At 44.6% G+C, this 25,897-nt stretch overlaps 1 protein-coding gene across 1 annotated transcript in view; it reads left to right on the forward strand.

Moving 5' to 3' along the window:
* Positions 1 to 25,897, forward strand: part of JADE2 (jade family PHD finger 2) — a 139,019-nt gene that overhangs the window by 24,368 nt on the left and 88,754 nt on the right. Inside the window, exon 4 of the mRNA XM_026659491.2 lies at positions 17,242 to 17,399. Coding sequence (XP_026515276.1) covers positions 17,242 to 17,399 — 158 coding nt within the window. The remainder of the gene's footprint in view (positions 1 to 17,241; positions 17,400 to 25,897) is intronic.

Here is a 25,897-nt window from a genome sequence, read left to right on the forward strand (position 1 = left end):
TTTTATTGAGTGAATTGCACGTTTCTTGTGTGTTCTGCTCTCACCCTGGCTGATTTGTGGACAGGACATTTGTCACAAGGCTAGATCTCTGCATTAGAATGAGAGCTGGCAAAGAAAGGAAACGCTAAATGTATTTCAATGTGAGCCCAATCCTGAACCCAATGGAAGTCTTGCCATTGACTACAGCAGGTGCAGGATCACTCCCAGAGGCATTAGACACAGATTATTACTTGGAGAGGCACATTGAAAGCCAAGAGTTTTCAGAGTTTGTTGAAAGTGATTCCCAAATGCTGGGAATCCATATACTGGTATTGGTGCTTCAGGTGACTGGAATTCCAGGATCTCTTTCTGTACTAGAGGGCCCAGTCCTGTGCGATCCTGAGAACTTCCTGAGGTCACTCAATGCATAGTTTTTACAGAGAAAGGCTCTCAGAATGTGGCCCATAGTGCTGCATCTCCATATAACTGTGCGTTTTACTTCTCCATGGACTTTCTGCTGCTACAATCCTAATCGGGTACAAGTCTCTTTCTAAGGCCAGGTCTACACTACCGCGGTAGTTCGACGGCTGGCAATCGAACTTCCGGGTTCGATTTATCGCGTCTGGTCTGGACGCGATAATTCGAACCAGGAAGTGCTCGCCGTCGACTGCGGTACTCCACCTCAGCGAGAGGAGTACCGCGGAGTCGACGGGGGAGCCTGCCTGCCGCGTGTGGACCGCGTCTGAACCGCGGTAAATTCGAACTAAGGTATGTCGACTTCAGCTACGTTATTCACGTAGCTGAAGTTGCGTACCTTAGATCGAATTGGGGTGTTAGTGTAGACCAGGCCTGAGAGACTAGAGCTGGGGAAAGAAGTGCTCTATTTGCACTTGCTGATTACCAGTAACAGTGGGGGGAAACAGATATCACATACCTTTGGGGCTATTAAATAATAAACATTGTAGGATGGTAGACATTAGAGATGGAAAAGACCTACTGATATCATGCATCCTTCTAGGATGTGTTTGATTAGACACGCTCTGGTCTCACACAGCACAGCATAAGGCAGTGTGCATTCACACAGCGCAGAGTTCTTACACAATAGTCCCTGGAATCACTGCCGTTTTAAAAGCTAATTAAAACCCGTGCCAGACGTGTGTTTCTTTAGTTTAGATTTAAAGACCAAAACAGATTCAGCCCCTTGGATTTCAGCCAGAAACTGATTTCACACAAGTGGAGACTAGTTAATAAAAGGATCTGGATCCAATATTTTAAATTGATATTTGGGACTAAGCAGATAATTGGCAGCTTCAGCCCTACCATGCAGTTGTTTTAAAAGCATGGCCCTTGACTAAGAATTTAAAGCAGGAGCTGAATGTCAGCGAGACTGTTTAGGCCACTCTATTAAAGAGTTTTGTAAGTGAGAAAAGATCCTTGAAATCGATACAGAAATTTTGCAGAAAGCTAGTGAAGAGACTTGAAAATGGGGCTGTTAGGCAGAGAAAAATGTGAAGTGGTAAGAAATGGAGCAGAAGTGTTTTGTACTAACTGAACCCTATGAAAGGCAGCACGTTCTGGGAATCCTACAAGTATTGAATTGGACCAGTCAAGTGTAGATGTGACAAAACCATTGACCATCATCCCCAGGTCTTTCTTGTTTCTCCGTGTTTCAAAGGTGATAAAAGGAAGTCCCAGAGGCAGTGAGACAGTGGCTTGTCAAAGGATAATCAGAGGCCAGTGTGACACTGAATCACTCTGTGTTTGAAATGGGTGTTGTAAGATCTCAGTGGAACTTGCTTCCAGTGAACTCAGATGTAAAGAAACTCCATTTGTAGTGAAATGGAACAAAAAGCCCAGATCATTACAATGCATCACAGTGCACACACTGCAGTTCCACTTGTAGTGAATCTGTGCTTACAGTAATAATTGTTTGCACCCATCACAGGCTGTCCAAGTGCTTTACCCATATTGGTCCAGATTCTCAGCACGTGTTCCATTAACGTCCACAGTGCTTTGCTGATCTATACCAGCTTAACATCTGGCACAGTGAACGTAGGCTATGACATAAGGAAGCATTGTTATCTCCTTATGACAGAGGAGGAAACCGAGGCACTGAGAGATTAAGTGACTCATCCTAAAATGCACTGGAAGCCTGTGGCAGAGTCAGGAATGGAACCTGAGATCGCCTCGACCAGTCTACGTTGGAGTGAAGTGAAAAAATATTTCCTTGTAAGAGGTGGTGTTAATTTGCTGAAGAGGGAGTGTTACTGGTACATGCTTGAGGGCTAAATCAGTAAGACCTCAGTTTTACCTGGAGGCAGGTGGCCATCAATCCTGGAGTGCCCCTTGGCGCCCCAGTACGGCATCACAATTATGTTTCTGCTTTAGTTTCCCCCGGTGGGCTTCAATAAGGACAGTGAGGATCATGTATATTGAACAGGATTGGAAGGGACCTCAGGAGGTCATCTAGTCCAACCCCCTGCTCAAAGCAGGACCAATCCCCAGACAGATTTTTACCCCAGTTCCCTAAATGGCCCCCTCAAGGATTGAACTCACAACCCTGGGTTTAGCAGGCCAATGCTCACACCACTGAGCTATCCCTCCCCCCCTTTCAGGGGGTCTTGGGTTTATTTAACCCAAAGGTGGAACATAATACAAATAGGCCTCAACCCAGCATCTCTAGCTGGAGGGGTTGAGTTAACCGTAGTCCATCGGCCCTACCTATGTTCAGGTTACTAACCAGCTAGGCCCTCTTGGCCTGCAACCCTTTTCTGGAGTCGGCCTCTCGTCATCAGATGGGGAAGGGTCTCTCCTCTTGGGTCAAGGTCCCCACAAAGGTCAAACCACGACCACCCTTCCTCGAAACAGCATATAATTCCTCTGATCTGGGGCTTCTGCTGCTACCTGGTGAAGTCCTTCCGTGGGGGCCAGGTTCTGCTGAGACTTGGCATTCATAACTCCTTCCTTTTGGAGACTCTGCCACCTAGGAGCACACTTCCTTGATTTCCTTTCCTGGTGAGTCCCCTCCCCTTAGGAGCCTTTGCTTTCTGTGTTCTGGGGGCTGTTCCTCTCCTCAGGCACCTCTGTTCTGTAGCCCCACCCCACTGCGAATAGCTTCCTTTTATCGTGTCTGGATGCTTCCCTGCCTACCTAATTGTCTCCCAGTTATTCAGTAAGTTAATTAGTCCCAGCGAACTTGAGTTGCCTCATTGCCCCTTGTGACGCCTGTCAGAGGTATGCTGAGCCTTCCTGACGCCTTCAGAGGGCCAGCTACTCTGACAAGTGAGTTCCTCAAATAATAACACTTGTTATTTATTATTTGTTTATGGTGACACTAGTGGCGTGCTAGGTGCTTTCCACATTCATAGACCCCAAGACTGGCCATCATGAATGCAGTCAGTTTGGGCTGTGACAGGTTGAGGGCATAGCTGAGTATGATAGATCTGGCTGAAAACCCTGGCCGTGATAATAAAAAGTGGATTGCAAAGACAACTTGTAGACACTAGAGAGAAGAGGATTTGCAGTGGAGCCAGGAAACACAGCACAAACTGAATGGGGCATGTGTGCTGCTGCTACTCATGAGTCCCTCCCATGGTAAGAACTGAACCTGTGAGAGTGTCCCTTCATATGAGAAGTCTGTGGTTGATAGTGTCCGATATTGTCGAAATATCTGGAAGAAGAGAACACGAGAAAGCTAATCTGATTGTGCATCTCGTGAGATGTCATTTCAGTCTGTGATGCCATGATGAAGTAATTTCCCATGTAGAGTTAAGTGGTATTGCAGTTATGATCAAACACCTTCCGTAAGTTCCTGGCAGGGCAACTGCAGGAGGCAGGATCCCCGACTCGATGGGTCAATAGTCTGGTCTGGTTTGACAAAGTCAGTGTTCTTCTCTGGTTAGAAGTTGTTAGGACTAGTCAGTAAATAGCCCTGATGGGCCAAATCCATCTGTGATGTCAGTGCATTTCCACTGGGGATTCACCCATCCAACAGCTGAGAGAATGTTTTCAAGGAAATGCCCGTTGAGCAGGTGCAGTAACAGCTCCGAAATGCAATTGAGCTTGCTGTTTGCCCTTTTGAAATGGCTGGACAGGGACAAGAGAGGGGAGAGTCTCTGAGCATGTGTCTGCAGAGCTCTCTCTTTGCTCGTCATTGTAGAGTGGTTAATTTTTTAGATGCTCATTCAAGCCAAAAAACTTCCTTTGCATGCCAAATTTGAGGATTGTTGTCTTTTTCAGCATTTAACCTGCTCTAAGGTGGAGCCAATGGGACATCTCTTTAAAGTGGTCATTAGAGGCCTGGGACTAGATTTGAACTTAGAGCTGAAAGGCTCCAAGCCTTGAGCTTGCTAGTATCCATAGCTTTAATTCACAGGTGTAAGGAATAAGGAGAGAGTATTAACTGCTGTGAGGAAACCAAGAGGTATCTTTTACTAGACAATCCCATCTGACTCTTTATCTTTTGTGATTCAAATCCAGGCAAACAGGCTTGAAGAAAATTAGCACTCTTGTTGAAACAAAGAGTTGAGAAGCAGGAAAATGAGGGTGCTTTACTCTTTCAAGCAGAGCTTGGGGTCCGAGTCAGGTGCTCCAGTAAGTGTATGAAGGTTAGGAAATGGGATCCAGCTCTGAAATCAACACAATAAGAAATCTCTCAGTCATAGGAAGACATGACATGAGAAAAGGAACGTGTGAAACCAGCAGGTGACATTAAACAATCATGCTGTTCACAAATGTTTTCCTGCACTCGGCAAAATGCCTCTCCAAGACTACCTCACTCTTGGCAATGCATCACCATTGAGTTGACAATACTCAGCACCAACCGTTCAGAGGAACGCTACTGGAACCATGTTCCAGGTCAGCAAGGAAGGAGTTAAAAGAAGTATATTTTTCAGACTGCTGACAGATTTACCTCCCTTTTTATACTTCCCATGGCAACATTTTAAATGCCCTTTTATTTTTCCTTTCCCTTGCGCCCTACTATGAGACACTCTTCATCTCTTTCTCTGCAAACCTCCAAAGGCGCCAGGGTTAGCAAACTGTTTGAAATTGGTGTTGGGGGTGTTTTTGTGTGTGTGCTTTTCTTTTCTGAGCAGTGCGTTCTCCGGTGCTTTGAAGTCTCACAGACATAGATTCCTAACTTTTATTCCCTCCAGCTCAGAAGTAAAGAGGGGGCAAAGTGACTGGAGAGACGTTGGGGGATTTATTAATTCTTTCTCCCTCTTTAATGGTGGTGCAGGAGTACACCAAAGGCTGTCCCACTAGATATTTATCTGACTGAGGATGGATCACTTGATGTTGCTCTGTCCTCCTACGCCTGAGCTGTGGACAGAATCAGGCACCTCAGAGAAGTTGTTTTGAAACGTGAACCACATTTGTGCTTCCTTTTCTTTTTTGCTCTTCGTGCTCTGCTGGAACACTTCTAAGATACTTGAGTAAGTTGAGTTAAAATGTGAATGCTTCATTTTTGACTGTTCAACATGTTTAACACTAGAAGAGCAATACATGATCAGCTTTTTAGCATTATTGGTCTGAAACGTGGGGGAATAACCTTTAATCAGCTAAAGAAGAACTACTGGACCCAGAGCATACATTATAGATCTCAAGGCCTACACTGCACTGGAAATGTGACAGAGAGGCCAATAGAATGTTTCTCGATGTAGCAAGACAACAGCGATTGACTGAAACCATATATGGTGGGAAAACACCAAGTGACTGAGATATATATATCAAAGGGCCAGCACCTCGTCTACATGTGTGATGCCAGCACACCAGGGAGTGAAGCAGGGATCTCCAGGGCTAAAAGCACCTGCTGCTACAACTTGAGCTAAATAGTCAAGGCTCCCAAGTTGGGGCTGTAACAGACTCATAGCCTTTAGGAGTGGGCGCAGAGCGGGAACCCTGTAATACACCAATCATTGCATTATGTATGCACCACATAAGCTCTGTTTTGAAGACTTCCAGGACTTGTGCTGGCCCTCTGTAAAGAGGTGAATTTTACCCCACTGTGTTTTTAAAATCGGCGTGCAGAGCCTGAAGAGAGATCAAGATGCTTTGGGGATTGAGTCGCAGCCCATGGGTGGTGGGGAGAGGAGTGAAAAATAGTGTGACCTGATGACTAATGTTTTCCTGTTTTGCATCTTTTTTTAAAGTGAATTTAGTGCTGGTCAATAGTTGCTGGGCTGGTAGCTCTGGAGACTGAAATCCTTGGAAGAGGGAAGGTGATGGGTCAGACTGGCAGAGACCCTGGGGAGTTTTCACCTTAATCTGCAGCTTGGGGCATGGGTCACTTGCTGGTTTGAATTAAATGGTGGGTCTTCTGTAACTTGAAATCTTTAAATCAAAATTTGAGGACTTCAGTAACTCAGCCAGAGTTTAAGAGTCTATAACAGGAGTGGGTGGGCGAGGTTCTTTGGCCTGTGATGTGCTGGAGGGCCGATTAGATGATCACGATGGTCCCTTCTGGCGTTAAAGTCTATATATGAGTCTATGAGTGTGGGCAAAGGCAGTGACAGTTTCCCTGTGCTGCCCCAATCCTGACCTGCAGGGACCACCTCTCAGGGATGAGAGGAGAGTCAGTCCCCAGGGTCCATTCAGTCCCGAGCCTTTCTGTGGCGGTTGCCAAGAAGAGTTTGGTTCATGTAGTTTTAAGAAAACAGTCATGATGTTATCTGGCTCCTGGGCCTTTAAGATCTGTGAGATGTTCGTTACAGCTGGAGTGGAGCCTGAATGTAGGAATAGACTGGACAGGCAGGATGCAATTCACTCCAGTGCAGAAGGTGAACACCAGGACTATGCACTGGCTAAGCCCCATGTCTAGCACTCAGCACAAAGGTGAATTTCACCTGCTTTGCTTGGTCCATTTGTTGCCATTTTCTTGTTGTTTTCTTTTCTTTTCCATCTGATTAGTCATTTTCCTTTAGCATGGAAGTGTGATTCATTTATTGGGTATCAGGAGCCATAACAAAATGTGCCAGTTTTGCTGATGTGGTGTTGTAATGCCTGTCACTAATGCGCGTCCCCCTGACTTCCTTTTGATTCTGTGTTTATTCTTCAGATATGTTTAAAACGTTCTCTACCACTTTCCTGAATAGGCGGCAAATAAGAGCGTTGCAAATGGCACATTGAAAGCACACGCTGATTTGATTCTGTCTGTGCCTCTCAGGATCACAGAGCCATGGTAATGCCATACATTTTCATTGGGCTGATATTTAATGATGGTATTTATCATGTTAAAGCAAGTGTCTAGGCAGGGTCAATAATGCAGGGGGGGAAAAAGCCAATGGGAAAAAGAAAGATGCCTGCCCGCTGTAGCACTGCTGAAGCTTCCCAGCCCGAGCTCCCAGAGGCGGTGGAGCCTGTGCATCTCTTGGCACAGCTTCTTTTGGAGCAAGAACGTTGGTCCAGGTATATAAGCTTTATGCTAGAGGAGGGAGGCACCTTGGGCTCTTTTCTGGGAGAGGTCTAGCATTTAGAGCTGGTTACAAGGGAGCAGCTAGGCGGAGGGGCACATGCCTTTCAGCACCTGCTGTGGTCCAGGTGTGCCCACCAGACATTGAATGTAGGTATCAAAGAACAGAAAGTCAGGACTAGGGGAAATCAGGTCACGAGTTACCTCCTCCTCTGCTCCTTTTGTTATAGGGAGTTAGAAGAACTGGCAAGGAGGTGTTTCCTGCTTCTCCAGATGCGCTGATGGAGATGGAGGGGGGGGTCAGCCTAGGAGTTGCCGAGCTTGCAGGGGACCTGGGGCCACCAAAAGTGTTTGGCCTCAAGTAGATTCATGATTTGCTTGTGTTTGAGGCTAGCCCTAAATATGGGCCCTTGGGGTCAAATTTTTAAACACATTTATGTGCCTAAATGTGCAGATAGGCACCTAGTGGGATTTTCAAAAGCACTTCCGCAGGTTAAGTGTGGTAAGTCCCATTGAAATCAATGACAGACGTCTAACCTGCTGGGGTGCTTTTGAAAATCCCACTAGGCATCTATCTGCATCGTTAGACACCTGAATACCTTTGAAATTGTGGCATAGGTCTTGTCCCCTTTCAGGTGGACAGAGTTCTCCATACACTGAGATCCTGATTGTGCTACTTCACAGTTCAGTGAGAGGGAGAGAGCTACCATGGCCGGTCCATTACTGAAGTCACTACGCCGCTGTCACAGTCGCCATAGTTGGTCTCGTGGCTCACGTTGGTTATTAAATTAGAGTTGTAGCTCTTTAAACTGTTGTTCACATTGTTTGAAGAAGCAATTAACATCTTCCAAGCAGATCAGTGGAACCAGTGTTGCTAAGCAGCAGGCCTTTAAAGACTATTTGTCAATTTCTGCAGAAGGGAGGAAATAGTAAACAGTCCTATTGAGAGAAAATTGCTTGTTTTCTAGTACATAACTTTCCCTCCACCACCAGGTCCTCAGTTCATCAGTGCCCAATTTATCCTTTATTTAGTTTTCATAAATAATTCAGAAGAGTTTGAGTAGAATAATTGAGTCTTTTCCCAACCCTAATCCCAGACAATTCAAAACAAAAAGACATTTAGATTACAATTTGAGCATATTAGCTGCTGGTAGATTTCCAGACAACTGATCTGCTTTCCTTTAGAATTTCTGTGGCATTCTATCATTTCTAAAGCGTTCTGCTTTGATAGTTAGTAATTTATGCATTTCCAGTTCTTCATGGAAAAACAGAGGCATCATCATGATAGAGTTTTGGCACACTTGCTGCCTTTGAAAGTGGAGGCTTATCTGTCTTCGAAGAAGGACTAAATAAGCGAAGCGGTAATATTACAAATCCAGCCTGCAATGTGCCTTATCATCTTTGGGGAAATAGATACAATCATACTTATTTGGTTTAAAATTAGAACTAATCTTCTATCCCAACGTGAGTTGACAAGCCTGAAGGGACAAGTTTGGGGAAAGACTTAGTGCAGGAAAACACAAGCCTGTGATTTGTGCAATACACTGATGAGAAATTGTGCAGAACACTGATTCGCTCCCCCTTTTCAATTGTAAGGACTGCAGGCTGTGTTCTGTAGCATTCAGGGAGGTCTTGCACTCACAACACTATGCTTCACTTCAACCCCTGAGGATCTTGTGAACCATTTGTAGAGCTGGTCCTGCTTTACTCAGACTAGTGATCAAAGTCAGGTAGGTTGCACAGCATAGGCTTTCAATGGAGATGCTACCAGGGGTGCTGAAGGCACCCAGGCAGTGAAAGAGCTGTGACCCCTTCAAGCAACCATGCAGACTAAGAAAGAATTAAATAAATAACCCCGGGTAACAGCTGTAAACAAAGCAAAATGTGTTGATCTTAGTCTGTATGGTGAGGAACTGAGCGCCCACAGAACAAAGATCCAGTCCACACAGCACACATCAAGATAAAATGAGTCCACTTTCTGTTGAAAGAGGAACAAGGATTTTTAATGCTTTTTATAGTTGCCCTTGTGCGCCTGTGCCAAAGAAGTCATCCTGCAGACAGAAAGTACTGGACCAAAGCAGCACTGCCTAGCGGCAAGCGACACTGATCACCAGTTTTAGGACTTTCTTTTCTCCATTCAGAGCCTCTTTTCAGTCCACTGTCTGCAGAAAGCATCCAGATGCCAGGGGTGGGGTGTTCTTTATTGCAACGATGACAGATTACATAGCCAAACTCGACTCTGATGGCGTTTGGTCCATGAATGATAGCTCGCCTTTGGGGGAGTGTATTTGACGGGTGCTGGATATGGTGGTGATACGACTATACAAGTAGAGAAACAAACAGATTAGATAGCTAGCTCAAGCTAGCTTTATTTTCTGAACCCTTACTACAGCCATTAGGGTGATACATACAATTGGAGGCTCCATCGCTGATTTTTTTATGTGGGCTCCAAAGCTTCTGCAGTTTCTAAGACTTAACATGACCTACAGAGACAATGAACAATCCAGCATTTAGTTCTCTGTCCTGCACGGTTATACACATCCATCAGATAAGGCACATGACCTGGATGCTCTTCCCATCTCTGCTACAGACTTGTGTGACTTTGAACAAGCCACTTCGCAACTCTGTACCTCTGTTCCTTCAATTTGTAGAATGAAGATAATGGACCAGTTTCCAGGCTGGTGTAAATCACCTTTGCATACCTCTCTCTGGTCCTGTGCCGAGACTGGAGCATCCAACCCACTGTCTTTAACATACTGCAGTCATGTGATCACGGCTTTGCAAATAAGAATTAAGATCCCTAGCTAGGTTACTCTTCTAAAACCAGGGCTCTGTAGCTGCCAAAGTCCTCTTTTCAAGAGACAGCAGAATGATCCTTTTGGTGGTGGAGAGTAAAGTTAGGAGCCCAGAGAACCACTAGTCAAGTCATCCTGCTTTCCGTTATACAGTGTAAATCCAAAGTAATTCTCTGATGTCAATGGAGTTAGCAGCTCGGGGGAAAACCAGTGTGAGACAATCAGCCCCTTAGTCTTCACTCTCTGCGATCATACTTTTATTTTTATTTTTTTAATCGAATCTTTTATTTTTAAAACAGTAAATATTTCTTATAACTTAGCCTAGTTTTTTTAAATCTTGCTGATAATTAAGAGAATAATCAACACAGCACAGTTAAACCCATGATCTCTTGCAACACTAAATATCCGATGATAGGTAACTTCTTTAGTGAGGTCGGAGGTAATTATTTGGAAAAGTTTCTGTTTCTCTGTAGGGTTAGATTCTCAAGGGAGATGACGATGAGGTGTGGAACCTTTTGCTTTTACGTCACCAGTTTAAATCAAGGTCAGATTGAGAGTGACCAAAATTGCCATCAGGCAGCTGTTTACTGGCCTCTGTGCCGGGAGTTGGTGGAATTAGTCTAGTTATTGATAGACAGCTGTCCATATCCTAGTGTCACTATCACAGTTGGCAATCTCAGCTTCCCTTCCCCCACCAATCCTCAATGAATCCCATAACTCTGAGTTCTGATGCTGCGCTTGTCAGTTACGGACAGAAAAAAGTAGGGACGGTCTCCCAAGAGAAGACTAAAAGCCATGCGTGATGCTGCAGATGTTGGAGCTGGGGGCCTGGTAGTTGTGCTTTCCTGACAGGTTAGTGTAATTGCACAATCATACTGCAATAAAAAAGTAATTGGGAGGAAGAAAACATTCTTGAATTTCTGCACGAGCTGTGTTTTTCTCAGCAGCGTTTTGTCTGCTGTGCCAGTTTCAGACTCCCGAGCCAGAAAATTCCTAGACGAATTCTCGTTATTTGCATATCATGAAGGAGTGATGTCATATTTGTAATTACTTATACAACTAAGGCTTTGAAGTCAGTATCATCACCAGGTAGCTGATGTGGGTGGGTGATGAAGCACCAGGAGGAAGAGGCTGAAAGTACTGAGTTGACAACAAGGTCAGGTAGCTGAATGCACCCTTCAGGGATCCTACAGCAATCTCAAAGGCGGGCAGTGTCTCTGAGACAGACTTCTGACAAACTTAGCAACTGTTTCAAAGAGAGAAACTTGGCTTTGCACGTCTCTTGCTGTTATCCTGCTTGTTATCAAATAGCACTTTGCACTTCACCTGAGACTCCCAAAGGGAGAAATTGCTGAGGGCCAGCACAAGATCATGAGTCCCACTTAAGCCTTTTCAATGGAATCGAAGTGGGACATGGTGTTTGGACCTCATGCAGAAGGGTAAGTTTTACCCATCAGTAGGTTATGCCTGTTACCCCTGTGAGTCAGAGTCATTATCCCCATTTTATAGATGGGGAAGCTAAAGCACAGATTGGTCACACCTTTAATTTTCAGAAGTGTTTACTTGTTTTGGGTACCTCGATATTTCGTTGCCCAACATTGGGCTTCTCAGAGGTACTGAGAACCTGCAACTTTCCCTCACTTCAGCTAGAGTTATGGGTGCTGTGCTGAGCACCTTTGAGAATAAATCCCTGAAGGTCTCAGGTTGGGCATAAAAAATTGAGAGACCCCAAAATCAGTAAGCCCTTACTGAAAATGTTGGCTGGCAAAGGTGCCTTGAGTTGGACACATTAGAAATGCTATAACATTTTAGCCCCATTGAATTTGCAAGTAGACAAATACTAGGATTTTAAATGAATCTCATGTCCTGTCATTAAAACATGTACAATTCAGAGAGGGAGATCTTCATAGCCACTGAAACAGAATTATCCCTTGTCCTAACGGGCTAGCCAGCTGGTGGAAACTCAGAGCAAGGTAAAAGGTTCAGGTTGACGCTGAATATTGTTTGTTTTATATCCTTTGGAGATAGTCACTTGGTGATACTGAGTAACTTAAACAGCCTTTAGGTCTGAATGGTGACATTGGGGACTGTAGATCTATCACTAAAAGGGCACATACATACATTATGTTTTAGAAATGTATTAGAGCTGCATTGGGTTTATTTATTTTTTATTTATATTTATTTATAGTTTTCGTATTGCTTGATATTCAGAGATGCAAAACTGTAAGGACTGTGATGTCTTTTTCACATTACTTCTTATGTTTATTTAGCATTTATCTTAATCTTATTTTAATTTTTCAGACTAGTAGCATAATAAAATGTTACTGTGGTGTTCTTAACAATTAAATTATATTGGCACATGGAGACTTCAAGGAACTTGACCTTTCTCAAACCCAGCCTAGCTCTGACTATAACATGTAGGCTGTTAATTATGTTTTTATTGGAAGATGCAGCCAGACTGTGTCTGGGCAGTTTAATTTAGCTCTTTATAGATGTGGTCAAAAATGTCTCCAAACATGCAGCAGGAAAAAGGTGCTACTCTTGTTCAAAGACGTAGCAATATAGAAAAGGTTGTTTATGTATTTGTACTTAGCTGTAATTGGGTTATCAGCTGAGGCTCTGAGGATTAAATGAACTGACCTAAATACCGGGTCTCAGTTAGGGGTTAATGTCTGTTTTCCTATATAGTATCAGATTTGGTTTCCAAAATACCCTCCAGGGCATTTGATCTTTGTATTGAAAGTGTGAAGCCATCCTGGAATCATTCATTACAGTTCATGCCAAGCAATAGTTAGTTTGAGAATAAGCACTGAGAACAGATTAAACAGCATCTGAAGAAAACACCTGATCCATCCCAGCCTCACATAAGGTAATGCAGAAGTAGCCTGAGACAGACTGATTAGGGATAGCTGGTGTCTGGATATTATTGCTGGCATTGTGGGTTATTATTTCAGATAATAACAGATGCGGAGAAAAGGAGAAATCATCCATTTTCATTTACAAATGGTTCTTTATTCTCCAAGAGACAGGGTAGCTCTAATCAAATCGTTGCTGTCAGGCAATCCCCTGGACGAAAAACCTTATTTACCATGATCTGTTTTTTGGTATTTTTCCCCCCCCCCCCCCCACAGTGTACATCAGGGAAACCTCATTAGGTCCAGAAGCAAAATGGGAAGGGAAGATGAGCAAAATCACTATCCCAGGGCTGGAGAATTCTCCGAGAGGAGGGGCCCAGTTGAGCAGTTTAATGGGTCAGTGAGAATCAGAGTGTGTTCGGCTGCAGGCTCTGGCCATGTAGGCAGGCATGTATACCACCATTTAGTTTGATTTTTTTCCTGTTCACTAAACAAGCTATTTTTTCCCCAAGACTGTAAACAATATCCATCCCTTTGGGAAGCCAGAGAGAATATTAAAGTGTGAAATAGCTTTATAACCTAGTCATTCCTTTGTGTTTCCAGCAAACTGGCATGCTGTTAGTGAGCCCCAAAACGTGCCAGGTATTGGTCTCAACATCTGAGTCATTCAATAACCATTAGCAATTAAGACCAACAATTACAACCTTGTGAATTTCTGAAGTGTTGCTGACACCTCAAAGAAAACCTTAAGAGGCATTCTGGGCCAAATTCTGGTCTAAATCGGGAGTAAGTTCATTCTCTGCAGAAGAGTCACCCCAGATTTATGCTAGTGGAACGGAGTAGAATCTGGCCTCCATTCAGAAATGATTCTGCAAACAATTTCCCGTTCTCTTCCTTCACTTTTTATTACCAGCGATACTGAAAACAGATGGCCAGAGCCCTAGCTGGTGTAAATCAGCATACCTCTGTTCAAGCTACAGTGATTTACATCAGCTGAATATCTGGCCCATCTTCATCTACTCCTTTGGGATCTCTGAACAATAACGCCACAGAGCATTTGTGATACCCTGACTAGAGCTTCTATATTTGTGAGGCAGATCCTGGTCTTAGTTACACCAGTGTAAATCCAGAATACCTCTGTTGGCGCTCTAGATTTATTGTGGTGCAGGTGAAAACAGATTTGGCCCTGTGACTCACCAATGGATGTCTTTCTCTCTTGGTATCCTTTCATTTGCTGTAAAATAAAAAAGTAGTCCCTCCAAACTAAAAGGAAAGTAGCCATACTTCCTAGCATTATACAGACTGAGAGTTGAGAAGGATAAAGAGGGTCGTTAGGTGGAGGGATCCTGCTGTCTGTGGAGGAGAGAGTGAGCTGCCAGCAGCCTCTGTCCACAATCATGTCATTTTCAGAAAGGGGTTCAGCCAGTTGGCGGTCTTCCCCCAGCAGTCCTGGCTTCTTCGGTCGGGGGGACATTGGGGACGGGAAGACCAGTATCTTCCCCCCCCGAAGAACATGACACCAGCCACCTCAAATGCGTCTTGTCCCCTTCTTGATATCAAATCTTATGAGTGGCTCTTTTGAAATCTCACCCCCAAATAGCAGGAATCTCACAAGGTTTCCACCAGGGGACAAAATCTTTTCAGCTGCCAAGCGAGAACCCTTTGTACTTACAGAGCCAACCTGGAACCAGAGCTCCAGGAGCAGGTTTCAATACTCATTCTGGTCTGGGAAGATTTCTTAGGTGTTTGGATTCAAGTGTCCATTGATCCATCCCTATATGTAATGAGGGGCGGGGACAGTGACTGCCATCGTTATGGATACAGAAGTCTTGTCATTTGAACTGCCTGTTCTCAGCCATTTGCAGCTTTCTGAAACATTCACGTTATGGGATGGAATTTCCCAGGCTTGGTCTCTCTCCAAAGAGAGGTAATATTTCTTGGAAGCTTGAGGAAAAAGGGTCACAAAGCTTTTTAGTACCAAGGCAATGCAGAAAAAAATATTTCCCCTCATTTTAAAAAAATGCATACCATGTTTTTGAAAAAAGCTGTAGGGCTGGAGTGGCTGAAGGTAGAAAATTCGCCCACCCTTTGCCTGCCCCAGATGTTTCTTTGGGGGTAGCTTGCACCCCAGGTGTTGCCATCTGGGACTAAAATTATAGATAGCTTCTGAATGGTTCCTTATACCTTTCCTCCCCACCCACAGGTACCCATACTGAGGGCCAGCTATTCTACCCCTTAGAAAATATTTGTTTTGCCCATTAAGATTTATAATTAACACAGGAGTTTTCCTTTAAGGATGCTGAATGTAGCTCAACCCAGGGTTTTCCGGCATGTCCCTGAATCACTGCGTTGCAGAGACAGGGAGTTCACTGGCAATGCTGTGTTTACTTCTGAAACGGGGGCAAGGTCAGTGTCAAAGAATCTGGCTGTTTTTAAGTGCCTCTGCATTTGCCAGGGCTGCTCTGACTATGTTTTAAGAATGATGAGTTTTAGAAAAAAAGACCCAGAGCATTTTGTATGAGAACTGTGTTGTAACCTGAAAGGAGCAGTTTCTGAAGGCAGATCATAGAAGGGTTTTGCTGATTTCCCTGCATTTGTAGCAGATAATAAAAACTAAAACATGCATGGGAATCAGGTGACTGTCTACATTCACTACAGCCTTATCTGTATCAGCCATTCAAGAAGAAAGAAAACATCAACATGCCCCAAGAAAACTGAATGCAGTGAAAACATGGAGTCATTGTATTTTCTGCTGAGTTCAAAGTAGATGTTTGTGTGAATATGTTTAATCCATTTATTGCCTGGAGGAAAATAGTGCACCCTTTATTTTACCCTTCTTTAATGTTGGCTATCTCTCTCCCAGCATTGATTGAAATATAAAGCCCGAATCTCACATACACACATCCTACACTGCTGTAAAGTGGAGTTACTCTTGATTTACACCAGTGTAAGTGAAATGAGAGTCAGGCCCATTATGTTTATATATCAAGGTATTTGCTGCTTGTCTTTTCATCTAGTTGTAATTTGACAAATGGCTAATATGCCTATTAAGTGGCAGGAGGAGAAGAGAAGAGAGTGAATCCCACAGTGAGGTCTGGTCTATACTACCCGCCTGAATCGGTGGGTAGAAATCGACCTCTCGGGGATCGATTTATCGCGTCCCGTTGGGACGCGACAATCGATCCCCGAATCGGCGCTCTAACTCCACCAGGGGAGGTGGTAGTAAGCGCCGCCGACAAAAAGCCGCAGAAGTCGATTTTGCCGCCGTCCTCACAACGGGGTAAGTCGGCTGTGATACGTCGAATTCAGCTACGCTATTCATGTAGCTGAATTTGCGTATCTTAAATCGACTCCCCCCTGTAGTGTAGATGTACCCTTAGATTCCCCAGTCATAAAGGCCAGAGGTGCTAGTCATAAGGGTTTGATATTCTAATTGCACGCAGTTCCATCTCTTAGTTACCTGCACCTCCCATGCTGACAATCTGCTCCTTCTCCTGGGGAACACACGGAGAGCATTCTGTGGTTGTTCCCTCTCTCCCCTACAGTCGTGGGAAGAGAAGCCTGCATTCTCTTCTGCTTGTTGGAATAATAAGAATAGTGGCCCAAGTTCACCCAGGCCACCAAGTTCCAGGATCTCAACCTGCTCCCAGACATTGAGGCCTCCCAGTAGAAAGACCAGAATTCCCTGGAGCAGTTTTGTCTCAGTGTCTTTAAGGAGGGATGACTCAGCAATCAGTTGCAGTCAGCCAGGTCTTCCCCTCACTGGGAGCATGAATAACAGGAAAGTAAAATAATGTGAGAGACTCAGGAAGTAAAGAGATACTCTGCATGGGCTCTGGGGTTCAGTCCAGTTCTGTGAGCAGCCACTCCAGTAGCCTGTCCCCTTGACCCCCATGAAAGGGGAGGGGAAGCTGAGCTGAAGACAGGAAATTTTCTTGAAAGCCCTTGCGTTATAATATGAACGAAAACAGAAGGCCTGATGATATACTCTAGTGTGTGAACAGGAGTTTACCTGTTCTCCACATTTACTTCCACTACTCCAAGCGGGTCCCTCTCTTTTCTCAGGCCTGGCATGACTGTCCCGTTGGGAAATCCCTAAAGGCAGCAGAATACCAGCTTGCAAGGGGAATGCCAATGCCCCAGTGCAATGTCTCATCTCTGCTGAGTCATTTAAGACCGTCTCATTGCTTTTTTGCTGTAGGTTTTTCGTACCGATCTGATAACAGCCATGAAAATCCCTGACTCACATCAGTTGAGTCCAGATGAGTACTACATACTTGCCGATCCCTGGAGACAGGAGTGGGAGAAAGGAGTCCAAGTTCCAGCGGGAGCAGAGGCGATACCTGAACCAGTGATTAGGTAAGTGAGCACAATACTGATTGTGCTGCTAGATGCCTGCTGTCTCTTTTCCTGTCCTTGGACGGGATACTTATTTACTTGGCATTGTGCTGCCCATCTGTTTATTTGAGGAGCTTTCAAAATAATTTGGGTTTATAGTGCTGTCTAAACTGCAATGTAGAGTAAATAAAGCAGGCAGGCCTGGAACTTGAGCTAGGTGGAAGCGAGCCTTAAGCTGGTAAAAAACCATCAGTCCCAGGATTCAGATCCAGGGGGAGGGGGCAAATGATCAAATGCAGTAGAACCAGGTGACGCTTCCAACTGCAGCAGTGGCCTGTGCTTCTGTGAGGACAGCCAAGACACAGTGGAAATGTGCAAGAGGGGACAAGTGAAGGGCAAAATCCCTTAGTAAGCAAGTAATATGTATGCGAGAACATATCTGTCTGGGCAGACAGAAATGTGGTTTTATAGTCTGTCCAGACCTACCAGCATGGTCCTGGAAGGGCACACTCTGGGCTGTACAAGCTTAGCAGTGCCCCAGCGGCCATACACGCGAGTGACTTCGTTCGGGTTGGTGTAGAAATCAGGTCTGGGATGAGTGATAGATTTTAGGCTACAGAGTAGCAGCCGTGTTAGTCTGTATCCGCAAAAAGAACAGGAGTACTTGTGGCACCTTAGGTGCCACAAGTACTCCTGTTATTTTAGGCTACGTGACCCAGCATTGCAGCATTCACGGTCAATTTATTGCTTAAAACGAATCCTTCAGTGTGGCCTGGGAATGTGTCGACAGAGGTTAACATGGAGCTTTGGGATGGGATATGAACTCAGGCTCCTCCCGCCAGATGTTATGACAGAGATGTGAGTGCTCTCCCTTGAAGAAAGTCCTCTCTCTTTCTTGGATGGCTGGGCATGAGTGAGAGAAGGACTCTTAGGGGACACCAGCTCTGCATTTGCCCAGGTTGGTGGCATTTTGAAATGACCCAGGGGTTTGGAGAGGGTAAAATAACCATAAAAATCCACACACACGTTAACCTCTGGTGATTTATGGGCGTGCAGGGTCCACTGAGAAACGCAGTGCCTGTGCTGGAGTCCCACTGAAGTCAGTGGGAGTGGAGACTTGGTAAGGGCTGCAAGACTTGGCCCGATAACTTTAACCTGCTATCTTTTAGTGCAGTCCATTTTAACACCTTGCGCACAGGAGAGGAAAGAAGAACGCTGGCTGCTAAATAGACAGACAGCCACCAGAGGCAAGCTATAACAAATGTATCAGTCTAGATAACTATAATTTCAATAAATATTTTAAAATAGGCAACAATAAAAGATCAGTAGCTGCTCAGATAGAAAAGGGATGTGGAGTTACTGCTGTCATCGATACAGAAGCTGAGCACTAGGCATAGGCAAAGGGCAGCAACATCCTCTGCTGTCTGCACTGAAATTCAAGGACACTTTTTTAAAGCCAGAGACGTAACGCCTGTGATGAGATTACATAATACTTGTTGAACTGCAGGACAAGGAGATCGTGACTCCTAGCTGCTGGGAGTGTCCAAAAGTCCCAGAATTTGGGTCACAAGTCTCTCAGTGCGTCACACAACTACTCCCTTGGGATTCCCTTGGCACATGTTGTATCCTGCTAAGTGTAGTAAATATGGCCGAAGGTACTGTTGCAGCATGATGCAAGCAGGGGGAACAATCCAGTGTTTCCCTCTGGCTAGCAAAGGTAAGAGAAATATTAGTAATAGGGGGCTAACAGACACCATCAAGAAAAAGTATCTGGCATGAGGTCTTTCATGGTCTATGCCTACAGTTCAGACAAAGCTAAGCAAATTGTATTAAGGATTTGGGGCTGGATCAGGACATGGCCACTGTGCCCACAATCCCCCAGCTCCATTACTGAAGACTAAGCTCTATTTTTTCTATTAAAATGTATTTCAATTCTTCCCTTTGCCATATGATGACAGCCAGCTGTCCAGGTAACTCCACCAGAACTTAGGGCAAGTTATATGCTCTATTCCAGTGGGCTGCTGCCAGCAGTGTGTCCACCCCCTGAGCTGTTTTCCTTTTCTCTTTTTCTTCCTTTTTAACTTATATGAATCATTTGGATAAGAATATCAAAGATCTTTGGATTCCATGCCTTTAAAATGGTACAGGTCACCGTGGAGACCCTGTATGTTGTTAATCTTTAAAAATCAATTTAAAAAATGCTTTCAGGAACTCAGCAGGGGGAGATGACTTCAGATTATATGCAGGAAATTCTGTTTTGCTCCTCAAATGATGGAGGAATTTCAGTAAAGTCAATAACCTCGTCTGAAGCACAGTTTGTCCCTCGGTGACAGCTGCTATTGCAGCTGCCGGCCAAAAGTTATGAAGTAAACTTTTGTACACACATACCCCCCCCTTCCCAAGAGAAAATATAGAAAGAAATGAAACTTTAATGAGAAGTCTGAACACATCAAAAGGGAAGTTGTAAAAGGGACTGTTGAGGTGACTTACTCCTTGAAAAACACCTGTGTGTGGAATATCTTTTTTTAGTCATCTTTGATAGCTAACCACAGTCTGAACTCGGAAATGTCCAGCTCTTGGACTGAAGGCTAGTTTGGGGTTTATTTCAAGATGAAAAGTGATAGCTTGGCACTGCTGCTGCAGTAAACGCCCATCTAAAACCAGCCTGAGCTGTTACACTGGGAATTCACATTTTTGCAAAAAGCTTTCGTTTCTAGGCATTTTGTTGGACCTTGTTTTGTTTCATAGCTTTGTGAGCTAAATCTTCCTACCCCTGCCAGGGGACAGGGAAAGCCTGGATTGCCGTAGAACCTGTCCAGGTGTGCTGCACGGATGGTGAGACTGCACAGAGGCCCTGGGGAGGACAGTTCCATCATGGCTCTACAGTGGGCCAGGGGATTGGGTTGGGGCAGGTGTGTTGCCAAGCATGGCCATCGTGCCCACGACCACCCATATCCACAAATCTAACCCTGCCTCCTGGAGCTGTGGGAGCACTCACACAGTGTCCCTGTGTCATGGGTAGGATCCCAATGCCCCATTTTCCCATATAGTTCCCCTGCGCACAGATAACCTGATCCAGCTGTGCACAGGGACCAGGATTTTACCTTGAGTTACTAAGTGGAAGCAGAAACCACAGTTTCCTGTATCGCTAAAGCAGGTGCGGCCATGCTGTCCCATGCAGCACATGGTATTTCAGCAGATTAGCTTGCAACAACCTTCATCTTCGGTCCTGAGGGAGCAAATAGAAACAGTCTCTCTCTCTCTCTCTCTCTCTTTCCATCTCGCTCTCTCTCTCCCTCTCCTCAAATTCTTCAAATCAAAAACTCCCCAAGAGAGTTCACTTCTACAGGGCCCAATCCACCATTTCCCTGCTGTCATTTTCACCAGTGCAAAGTGAGTGAAATAAAGTGCCTTCCTTCGGATGTGGTAGCACCGTGTGCCCACTTTGCACTCTATTGACCCTGAGTAAGCGACTGTGCCCAGGTACACGGTTGTGGTGAATCAGGCCCACAGAGAATAAACGGTGGCACTGTCAGATTTTCGCTTTTAAATCCCACAAGTGTCTTTCATCACACAAAACAGGAAGCACAGCAGATGTATGTGTATGCCCTTCCTCCCCAGAGCTCCCCGCTTGATACAGTCATTGGTCCAGATGTTTTCCGGTTTTTGGTGCGGATGGGATAGTCACAGTGATGAGACATGGGTTTGAACTGCTAAGCATGGATCTGAACTGGAACCCCTGGCATCTCCTGGTTTAGAGTAGCACAGGAAAGAACGTGACCCGCCTTAACATTTGTCTTCTCTGGGGGCCATTGCTAACTCTTCACATTGCTAACTGCATTTTAGAGCATTCAAAAGAAAAATATTTTCAGGACCCACAGTTTTACTTGTCTGAAAACTTATTTTCCCCCAGTACGAGGGCTTAACTTTTTCCCTGTCCATCCCCTTCAGGGGTCGTTAATTTAAAATTGAAATTGCATCAGCTCTTCCTCCCAAATATTTTTATAGTGCCAATCTTATTTCAGTTCTGAGCATAGGAACACTGTGTGCATTTGTCATGGCATGAATCCACAGTTTTATTTATGTTAGGCCCTACAGTAAATTTTTGCTTTGTTTCTTGAATATTTTTTTCCATTTAATGAATGATTTAAAAAGAAATAACGACAATATCTCAGGGAACACAGGGAATCAGGAAGTCAAACCTGTTAAGGAAAAAAAAGTCCAAATCTGGTTACAGTAAGTGATATATAGAGCCTAATTGACACCCTTCTGGCTTTTTGAAAACCCTGTGCTCAAGTAAGCAACATAGAGTGCCTAATTCTCATTTATAATAAGGTCATTGCAACTACTGTAGCAGTGTAAAGGGACCTTAAAACAGGTACAGCACAACCCTTTACACTGTCAGAGAGGGGTAAAGTGGCCATTGTATAAAGGAGAATTAGGGCCCTAGGTTGATGAATGCTCTGTGTTAACTCACTTGTGCTAATGCTGTCACTTTGACAGTGATTTGTATGTGAAATTCCTAGAGGGGAGGAGAAGCCACACAGAGATCTGGGAGCTGTGGACTGGTGCGTCATAATATATTTGGCAAATGATACTGCAACCCACAGGAAAACAGATTCCATCTCTGGGGAGCGAGGGAGCATTTAGGCCATGAGCAGATAGATATTTTGTGCAAGGGGGCGGGGGTCACTTCCTACCCAGCAAGTCAATCCCTGGCTCTGAAAGGGATTTTATACCCAGCTTCTGCCATTCTTTTCATCTTTCAGCTGGGATTTGAGAAATGAACTCTTCCTACTTGTGCGTTGCCTCTAGGTCTTGCAGATCCAAAGCTGAAAATTAGATTTGGAAACATTTTATTTTCTGGAGCTCTGAAATGTCAAAGCTGTGGGTGAGGCGGAGAGGAAAGGATTTGTTTTAAGGAGCACTTTCCCCAGAAAACAACCGTCTGAAATGACTGAAACCAAGAGCCACCTTAAAACAAATGGGTTGCTGAAGGTGAGCACTGTTGAGTAGCAGGTGATGGAGGGGATCCAGGCATTGAGTTTAGCACCACTTTTGGGAGGTGCAGAGACTCATCTTTTGGCCCTGGGACATGTTGGCTTGGCCCTCACAACCTTCCCCTGCATTATCCAGTGCTGAAACCTGCTTAATTCCTTTGAATGTTTGAATGTCATCAGTGTCCATCAATACATCCACCGCGTCTGACTGTCCATGAGATCACCTGGCAGGCGGTACTTAGCAGGGCTGTTTCCTCTAGCTAGCCGCTTCTAGTTGACCAGTACCTGATAGGGTTTTATTTTGTACAGATGTGTGCCTGAGAATTGGCCAGAGTTTAAAGGGGCCCAGCACAGATATATAATGCCGTTTGAAGCTGATGAAAACAGGGGAAATGAGCAGTTAAAAGCAAGTTTCCTAGCTGGTAGGCACTGGAATGACAGGTTGACATGCTTTGCTTACTCAGCTCATGCTAGCATTAACCCACAGGTGTACACCTACAAGAATCAGGTAGTAATGCCAATACTTTGCCTTTCTATGGTGCCTATAATCTGAGGGTCCTACAACGCTTTACAGATCTAGAATTAAACCTTGCCACACCTGTGTGATGTAAGGGTTCATTTCACTGGTGGGTAAACTGAGGCACAGAGACTAAGTGACTTGCACAATGAGTCAGTGGCAGAGCCAGGAATACATTTCAGGAGCTCCAGTTCACAGTGCCCTGTGGTGTGAGAGGCACTGCCTCCTCTATGTAGCTGATCCAGTGAGTTTTCAGGACCTGGCTCCCCTGAACACAGGCTGTCATTCTGTTGGTAGGCAGATAGAGTTTGTTCTTGATCAGTGAACACAATCTTCGACCATATCGACAGGGTTTGAATGTAAGCAGTGAGCAAGGTAAAATAACAGAATAAATGGAGGAGCAGCAAAGTTAATGGGAATTGCCCACGATCACACAGTGGCAGAACTGGGAACAGAGCCACAAGTCCTGACTCCCAGTTCTATGCCCTAAATACTAGAAAACACCATCTCACCCTCGTATGTGCCTATGACCCTGTGAAGCCCCCTCTTATCTGAACAATGAGGATAGAGAACTGACCAGTGTGTTTTGTCCATGTGGATTTGGAAAGAGATGCAACCCACCCACACCTGCCGACATAGAATCATAGAACTGCGAGGGACCTCGAGAAGTCATCTTGTCCAGTCCCCTACACATGTGGCAGGACTAATTATCTAGACCATCCCTGACAGGTTTTTGTCTAACCTGCTCTTAAAAATCTCCAATGATGGAGATTCCACAACCTCCCTAGGCAATTTATTCCAGTGCTTAACCACCCTGACAGGAAGTTTTTCCTAATGTCCAACCTAAACCTCCCTTGCTGCAATTTAAGCCCATTGCTTCTTGTCCTATCCTCAGAGTTAAGAAAAACAATTTTTCTTCCTCCTCCTTGTAAGAACCTTTTACGTACTTGAAAATTGTTATCATGTGCCCTCTCAGTCTTCTCTTTTCCAGATTAAACAAACCCAGTCATTTCCCATTTTGTATGTGTGCAACTGATTGGTCCTTCCTAAATGGAGTACTTTGCATTTGTCCTCATTGAATTTCATCCTATTTACTTCAGACCATTTCTCCAGTTTGTCCAGATCATTTTGAATTTTAATCCTATCCTCCAAAGCATTTGCAACCCCTCCCAGCTTGGTACTGTCCGCAAACTTTATAAGTGTACTCTCTATATGCCATTATCTAAATCATTGATGAAGATATTGAACAGAACCGGACCCAGAACTGATCCCTGCGGGACCCCCCGCTCGTTAAGCCCTTCCAGCATGACTGTGAACCACTAATAACTACTCTCTGGGAACGGTCTTCCAACCAGTTTTGCATCCACCTTATAGTAGCTCCATCTAGCTTGCATTTCCCTAGTTTATTTATGAGAAGGTCATGCGGGACAGTATCAAAAGCTTTACTAAAATCAAGATATACCACGCCTACAGGCATGTGGGCCTATCACCAGCAGTGTAGGCTACACTTACTTTTCTCAGTTTGAGATGCTGGCTGACTTTTGACTTAGCAGCAGCTTCCTTTGAGGCTCAGCTGCAGAAGGGGCAGTGGAGGATTCTGCAGCAGCTTGTGTGTCCTTGTAGCAGTGGTGTTGGATTTTTTTTAATACGATCCAATTTTGGTTCCTCTTTTGGAGTCTAATGAAGATGTGCTTCTTCTCGGTAAGTCTGGGATTGGAGTTACGGGGACTCATTCTGTAAAGGGACAGACATGATATAGATATAGTATTTTCACCAGGGGATACTTTTGTGCCAATTTTCTTGGTATCTGGATGCATTGGCCTTAAATTTGCCCTGATTCTGTTACACTATCAAATATACATAGATTCCTCTGAAAATCAGGATTAAATCCTGAGGCTTCTAGCTGATCGAAAGATAAAAAAATCCAAACTGAAGTGGCCTGTGTCTGCTTAGGAGGGCAGAAACCTTTGAAAAAGTGACCCAGGGGAAAAATAAAGCTTCCTGTTTGCATGAGCATGCTGGGCCTCTGCAGGGTCCCACTGCAGCCACTTCCTGTTCTGGCTGTGATGGCCTGACCTTCCGAAGAATCAGTCCGGATGGTATGCAGCTCCTCTTTGCAGGACAAAAGTTCCTGTGCAGCCCTTGTGGCCCAGTGGCTGTTTTGCCTCCATGAGGACTAAGTAAAACCGAGTAGCAGGATCCGAAATAGAAATTTAAAAATCATAGCACCCTGTTAGGTGAGTCTACACCAAGAGTTGGTATCAACGGTCAGTCGTGAAGTCCTTACGCACTTCACGCACTCAGACAAAACTTCCATTGGATATGCCTTGTCTCACACTATTCTCTTTGTTCGCAGTCTCCAGTCTTGTGAGTGTAATGGCTGAGCACGACTTGATTAGTGCAAGTATTGTATTAGGAATGTGGATGGGTGTCAGACCATTGGGGAGTGGTATATCCGGCATCGTTGACGTCTGGTGTGACATCATGCTTTATCATACCTCTGGGGTCAGATCCTCAGCTGGTGTAATAGGTTTCAGTTTTCCTGAGTAACCTAAGGCAAGCGCTGCGCACTGCAGTTTCGCCATCTCTAAAATGTGCATACAAAATGTGTATAATAATGCGAGAAGTATGGGTAATAAGCAGGAAGAACTAGAAATGCTAGTCATTAAACACAACCATGACATAGTGGGCATCACAGACTTGGTGGGATAATACACGACTGGAATATTGGTATAGAAGGGTACAGCTTGCTCAGGAAGGACAGGCAGAGAAAAAAGGGAGGAGAAGTTGCTTTATATATCAAAAATGTGTACACTTGGACTGAGGTTGAGATGGAAAAAATAGGAGACAGACTTGTTGAAAGTCTCTAGATAAGGATAAACGGAGTAAAAAATAAGGGTAATGTCAGGGTAGGGATCTACTACAGACCACCTACCCAGGAAGAGGAGGTGGATGAGGCTTTTTATAAACAACTAACAAAATCATCCAAAGCACAGGACTTG

Source organism: Terrapene carolina, unplaced genomic scaffold (assembly GCF_002925995.2).
Source record: "Terrapene carolina triunguis isolate 2854851 unplaced genomic scaffold, T_m_triunguis-2.0 Scaffold629, whole genome shotgun sequence".
In the NCBI taxonomy this organism is placed as follows: Eukaryota; Metazoa; Chordata; order Testudines; family Emydidae; genus Terrapene; species Terrapene triunguis.